This window comes from Phoenix dactylifera, chromosome 14 (assembly GCF_009389715.1).
Source record: "Phoenix dactylifera cultivar Barhee BC4 chromosome 14, palm_55x_up_171113_PBpolish2nd_filt_p, whole genome shotgun sequence".
Classification (NCBI taxonomy): domain Eukaryota; kingdom Viridiplantae; phylum Streptophyta; class Magnoliopsida; order Arecales; family Arecaceae; genus Phoenix; species Phoenix dactylifera.
This window is the reverse complement of record NC_052405.1, coordinates 5,956,239-5,963,258: the sequence shown is the minus strand read 5'-3', so window position 1 is coordinate 5,963,258 and position 7,020 is coordinate 5,956,239. Positions and strand designations below refer to the sequence as shown.

Here is a 7,020-nt window from a genome sequence, read left to right as displayed (position 1 = left end):
CCGATTGAGACCAGTCGTGACTGCACACACAGATCTCTTGCGTGTGATGGACTCACACCCAGAAACCCCGCCCACGACAACCCTCCATGCTCTGTCATGCGTGTTCCTCACGATATACACCTCCCCTCCGGATCCCCTCCACGAATACTTGCATCACGACACATTACACTGCATATCGCCCGCTCGACATCTGTCCTTTGAAGTAGGGGCACGTCTTTTTCAGTGCAACTGGTGCATAAAGAAACCCTTTGCAAGACTTATCTTGCAGTCGGACCTAGCGATGAGACCCACTTGTACCCCACCCATCCGGGAAGTCCGGTTTTGACCTAGCTGCCTGAGGCCGCGCCATAAAAGTCGCGGTCCGAAGATACGTGGCGGGAAGTTATTGGCTCACAACTCGCTCTCCTACAGCACATTTATCATATAAAAAGGGAAGACCGGCTGGTCTGACACCGAGCTTGCGTGCATCTGGAGTATCGAAAACCCTTTATTTTTTCCAATTTCCATGTCCATTAGCTCTAATTATTATATTATTTTTATTATTAAACTTATATTGTATTGTTTTTATGTTAAAATAAAATAAAATTTTTTTAACCAATACTCTTTTAAAAATTTAAATCTATATGGATATCTCTTAAAATTTATATTTATATATGTACCCTCATAAAAATACTATTTTTGCACAAATACTTTTAATATAGCGGTTCTTCTAACACTATTAATAAAAATCATATTAATTTAATTAAAAATAAGATAAAATTTTGAAATTACTTTTTTGCTTCCTATCGAAACCGCTTTATAAAATATATATATATATTTATATATTAATTCATTAAAGATATTTTAGTTATTTTAATTTAAAATCGTGGGTGCATATGCAAAACAATAATAATAATAAAACAGTAAAACAATTATTTATGAGGATATGTATGTAAATATTAATTTTGGAATGGTATTTATGAAAAATATATTTATGCAAAATTTAATGTTAGAAGGGTATTTATGTAAATAAAATTATCGGATAAAATATTATATGGAGATGCGAGCGCGGCCGTTTTTATATATAATGGCGGCCTGCCGATAGAGGCGCCCCACGTATCGGCTCCTCCGCCTCCGGGATCTGGGACTCCGCCTCCGCCTCCGGGATCTGGGACTCCGCCTCTGCCTCTGTCTCCTCCCCTCGCCGGTTGCGGACGATGCTTCGACTCATCGCCAGGTATCGGAAGGCTTCTCTTTCCTTTATCTTGTGATATTTTCACCCGCTGTTTCTTACGCTTCCAAGCATCATGAATGATCCTTGGCCTTCGGAGGATAAGTTCTCACTTCTCCTCCTGATGTCACGGCAAGGAGTATGAAATGGGTGTAATTGATGGGATTATTGAGTGAAACATATGTATCCAAGTCTTTCTTTAATATTTTCTCTTTATTACGGGTTTTTTTGGTTGAATTATTATGGTTTTTACTGAATGGTGGGAGCAGGAGGGTGGTGACGGCAAGAGCCGGTGGCTGCCGGGAGGGACGGGTCGGATTCTCGTCGACGGCGTCGTGGAGGGGGAGGTGAGTCTCCGTCTCCTTATTTGGTTTCTTGGGGTGACGGGATACTCGTCAGCATATATATAAAGCGCAAAGCCACTTCATATAACTTTCCGAAATATTTTGTGGAATATATATATTTTGTTGAGATTGCCACCACTAATTTAACAGTGAAATATTTGCTATTAATAATAATATCTCTGAATTACATTTTTATTTCGATGTAAAATATAAGAGTTTAGCAATTTTAGAGTTCCTAGAATGATCCTGATATAATTGTTATATATCTTGATATGATTATCTTGATATAAGGTAGGCCTGGGCCACAGTAGGTGAATAGTGTCAAATAGCATGCATCCAGCATCATGTTGCTTCTTTTTAAGTTGCACCTAACCCATTCCTTAATATATGTGTCGCATAGATGGAAAAAATGGCAATGTGGCAGATTAAGGTATTATTTGGTTTTTTTGATCCTGTATAAGTATTATTTAAACCTTGACGTTCTCGTCAGGTTAAGAATTTAAATCTATTGAAATCTAATCACAAGTACTACGATCGACCCATGGTCAGCCTCAGTAGATCCGTGCTTCAGTGTTTTCCAGTCTACATAAGTTATGAGCTGGTTTCGCTCTGATGCCATTTGTAACAATTCAGAATCTCATCCAAAAAAACTAGCTAGAAGTTATTATTTGAGTTTTTTGATCATGTATAAGTATCCAAGATGTATCCAGCAAATAATCAATATGGGACTAAACATTTAGACTTGCGAAGGATACGCATGTATAATTTTTATTTTTAGATTGGTCACCTTGGTTTTGGTGCTGAGCATTTGATGCTAACTTCAGACTTTGAAGAATGACTTCTTCGATTCTAGGTTTCATGATCTCCTTGGAGAGTTCTGATGAAACTGGAATGATACAGAAAATGCCGATCGACAACTTCATGGCAATTGACTAATTCGAGGCTCATGAACAAGCAAGCAGCATGCAATTGACTAATTTGATCATTGCTATTCATATAATTTAAGATGTTTTTGTGGCAGGCTACAGGGAAGGATTGCTCTGATAACTGGTGGAGCAAGTGGGCTGGGAAAGGCCACGGCCCATGAATACATTAAAGAGGGGGCCGCCGTCATTCTTGCCGACATAGACTCACGATTGGGCCCCCAAGCAGCTGAAGAGCTCGGCCCACAAGCCCAATTTGTCCCATGCGATGTGACCATCGAGCAAGCGGTGGCTGATGCAGTGGACTTCACTGTGACCTGCCATGGCCGGCTCGACATAATGTACAGCAGCGCCGGCATCGTCGGGCAATTGGATAAGTCTGATATCTCCCAGCTTGACCTAGACCAGTTTGACAGGGTCATGAATGTTAATGTCCGCGGAACCCTAGCCGGAATCAAGCATGCCGCCCGTGTCATGGGTCCGGTTGGCTCGGGCTCAATCATTTGCACCGCAAGCATAAGTGGTCTCATGGGTGGGCTTGGCACGCACCCATACGCTATCTCTAAGTTCTCGGTCGTCGGAATTGTGAAGTCGGCGGCCAGCGAATTGTGCCGCCGCGGAATCCGGCTGAACTGCATCTCACCCTTTGCAATTCCTACACCATTAGTTGTGCATCAATTCTCAGAGATATACAAAGGACTAGAAAGGGAAAGGATCATAGAGATAATTGATAGTTTAGGGGTGCTCAAGGGAGCTAAATGCGAGGAGATCGATGTCGCCAAGGCGGCCGTCTATCTAGCATCAGATGATGCCAAGTATGTTACAGGCCACAATCTGGTGGTTGATGGAGGGTTCACTACCTTCAAGCACCTTAACTTACCTATGCCTGCTGAAGTGGTTTAGTGTAATATGTTTGAGATTTGGCCATGAGGGTGTCAAATGCATATCTTTGTACCATACAAATCTGAGGGAACAACTTGTGTTTACTTGTTCCAATTCAAGAAGAGTGACTAAAGATCATAATGTTTCGCATCAAACATAAAAGTTTTTATCAATTCATTAGGTGAATTTCTATTGCTCTATGTTGCAAGTCTTAGGGTGGTGCTAAGATTGGAGGAAACTTTCCATTTTACTGGCCTCATTTGGATAAGAACCGTTCAAGATTAAGAGAGATTGGCCCTTGTAGGACCAAAAGTTAAGATCCTATTTAAGAATAATGAATTGAGGTTCATGAATTCATTGTTAATCTTTTTGGATGTGGTCCGTTTGGTTCTCTTTTTATGGAATTCAAGAACCATATTAAAATCTTATTTAAAAATACTAAATTGAGGTTCATGAATCTTAAGACAAAATCTTAAGAGATATAGTCTTTTGCATAGAAATACATAGCAGCAACAGTTTCCTATTGTGTACTTGCACCAACTTGCATACTAGATTCGAACCTCACGCCCAAACGCATGAACTTTTCTTTTTCCCAAAAATAAAAATATAAAATATACAAGTGCTTATAGGTAGTCATATTTTTCTCACTCTTTTTATATTAATTGTGGTGGCCAATTTGCTCATATTGCTCTTAAGCAGCAATGGCCTTGACATTGGTAATGCTGTAGCAAAACATTTAAGTCACAAAATCTCAAGTCTATGCATCATCTACGTGGCATGCTAGGCTAGCATCCATCCTTCATACATGATTCTTGAAGTAGATATTTTCTTTTATAAAAAAATAAAAGAATAAAATATATACTGTCACTTCTAAAAAATTTCTTCTAAGTATCGGAGAGTCTAGGCGCTCTCCGATAAATTTTTTTTCGTTTTTGTTATTTTAAATTAGAGCACAGTTACGAACTAGAATCTCAGACGCAATTATAGTTTTTCAAGGAGACTCCAAACAGATTGCAGCTTTGTACAACCCGAGCAACTCCTCATTGAGTCCTCCAACATCCTCTGTCTGTTTGGTGGTTAGGTCAAATCGATTTCCAGCAGCAACATATACCAACAAAAATAAATATACATCATCTTATTTACCTTAAATCTACTTTGTCGGATATTCATATTCATTTATAATATTATATTGTAATCATGTTTTTTCTCTATGTCATCCAAAAAATTCATATAAAGCATGAGTAAGAATGGTGATTAGCAGTCAAAAAATCAAAATTACTTATACATTATAAGTTTGTCAAAATATACTAAAACTTCTCCACGCACAGGCTAGTTTGCTGCAATTCTAAGCATATGCTTTATTTTTTTAAAAAAAATAATCTCCAATGGTAATGGCAAAAGGCCAAAAATATTTTTACCTAAATATTCCGAAATGTTTTATTCCCAAAAAGAAAGAAAGAAAGAAAGAAAGCTGGGAACGGACAAATAACGGCAGTTGTCAAAAAAAACAAAAACGGAACGAACGAAAAGGCATTTGTAACGGAACACTGACGGCGTTGTCCCCACAGATAAAAATGGACCCCAGCTCAGCGCCTCCCTCCACCTCGCCCTTCCTCGCCTTCTTCTCGCCACTTGTTTTGGCGGGAACTGAAAGCCCTCCGCGCGCCGGAATCCATGGCGAAGCGCCGCCGCGAGCCCCCCGCCGACGAAGAGCGCTGCACCAGAACCGACGGGAAGCGGTGGCGGTGCTTCGAACGCCGCCTCCGCGACCATCGCTACTGCCGCAAGCATCAGATCCTCTACCTCGCCACCCTCGACCGCAACCGTGCCTCCAAACCCTCCTCCGGGGTTAGGGTTAAGAAGGAGAAGAAGACCCCTCGCGCTGGGGCTGGGGCTAGGGCATCCAAGCCCTCCTCCTCCTCCTCCTCCGCCACCGCCAAGAAGGAGAGGAAGAGCCCTAAGATTAGGGTTTCGGCCCCCGTCGAGAAGGAAGCCGTCGGAAACGGGGAGACTTCCTCCCAGGAGCTGCTTAATCCCGCGCCTGAGACCCCGGAGCCGGGCCAGATCTGGGCCCTCCCCGACGAATCCGACGGCCACCCCCGCGTTTACGCGAGGGTCGAAAAGATCGACGCCGACAAGGGGACGGCGGAGGTGACGCTGCTGGTGCCCCACCCCGTCTCGGACGACGAGAGGCGTTGGGTCGAGGAGGGCGTGCCGGCGGCCTGCGGGATGTTCCGGCCGGGCAAGTCGTCGATCTTGGTGGCGCTCGCCGCCTTCTCTCACAGGATGGTCGTCGAGGAGGAAGAATCCTCGGGGGAACCTGGCAGCTCGGACAAGTTCTACAAGATTTTCCCCCGCAAGGGCGAGGTTTGGGCGGTGTACCAGCGGTGGGACAAGGGGAAGAAGAATCTCGTGTTTAGGCTGGTGGAGGTCGTCTCGGGATTCACCGTGGACGAAGGGGTCACGGTGGCTGCTTTGAGCTGGGTGGAAGGATCGGACGCCGTGTTCCAGAGACAGGTCGTGGAAGGCTTTGAGCTCGTCAAAACGTTGTCAAGGAAGGAGCTTTTGAGGTTCTCCCATCAAGCTGTGGCCTGCAAGGAGACCGAAGATGAGATTGACGGCGGCCGTAGCGGTCGTTGGAATGTCATCTGCTAAAATCCGGCCATCGTATCCAGAGAATCACCTGGTTAGATTCCACCAAAAAAAAAAGGAAAAATTTGGGGATATAGGTAATCTTGTGACATTTAGCTTGAGTTAGGAGTTTTGATTGCAATTTGACTTGCAGCTGGCTTAAACTTTGTTATCAGGTTTTTCTGAAACACCCATTGCCATATGTTTGTTCATGTTGTTGGATAAGTTAAGGCATATTTGTACTCTTGGATAGTCAGACTGAAGCTAGTGTAGTTTTTCCATGTTGTTGCATTCATCTGTAATTGCTCTAATGCTTTCATTGCTTACAGTTTTTGCTGTGCATATGCTACTTGACATGATTCATATCTTCCCTTGTGATGGTATGTTACTTGAAACCCTCATATACTGAAACTGATATAGTTTTAGTGAAGAAATTTCTCTCTGTAAGTTGTCTCCCTTATTCATGACCATCATGATCATCTACAGATTTTATTATTGGCCTAATCTTTTGGCTGATGCAGGCATCCTGTAGTTTTCCCTGTGAAAAGTTGTTTAGTTCCAACGTATCCTGCATTTAAATTGTTCTTTTCCATGGAACTTGCCACTGCTTTCGGATTCTCACAATGGGAGGAGCAATGCAGCAAAGAATTCACCACTGAAACATAGAATTCTCTTATTTAATGTCGAATCTTGCAACAATTTTCCAACTTGTGCTGTTTGATTACTGTTGTAATGAGGTGATGATGCATGTTAAATGCTCTAATTTGTCTGTGTCACATTTCTTAGAAACATAACCTTCCTGTGCGAGAACTGAACTTAAACTGCTCTGTGTGACTCTGTTCATATCGTTCCTTTGTTTAGTATTCGACTTCAGGATTGTTTTACTCAATTCTCTCATTGTGGATTGTTTTCTCAATGTTGATGGACTTGCTGACTCTAAAATTGTGATTTATAGTAGGGTAAATAGTATCACAAAAGTCATCACATCTGTAAGTACGAAGCAATGGATGAAGACCGAAATGGAGGTTCT

At 42.3% G+C, this 7,020-nt stretch overlaps 1 protein-coding gene across 2 annotated transcripts; it reads left to right on the top strand.

The window, feature by feature from the left end:
- Window positions 1-1,070: 1,070 nt before the first annotated feature.
- On the top strand, window positions 1,071-6,301 carry LOC103708060 (short-chain dehydrogenase reductase 3c). 2 transcript variants are annotated; one of them, XM_008792822.3, is made up of 3 exons: window positions 1,071-1,216; window positions 1,480-1,557; window positions 2,576-3,676. In XM_008792822.3, the coding sequence occupies exons 1-3, from the start codon at window positions 1,197-1,199 to the stop codon at window positions 3,378-3,380; spliced, it is 903 nt and encodes a 300-aa protein (XP_008791044.2). In that variant the 5' UTR covers window positions 1,071-1,196; the 3' UTR covers window positions 3,381-3,676. The 2 variants fall into 2 exon arrangements, with proteins under 2 accessions (XP_008791044.2, XP_038989363.1); XM_039133435.1 differs by lacking the exons at window positions 1,071-1,216; window positions 2,576-3,676 and adding an exon at window positions 4,928-6,301.
- The last annotated feature ends 719 nt before the right edge of the window (window positions 6,302-7,020 follow it).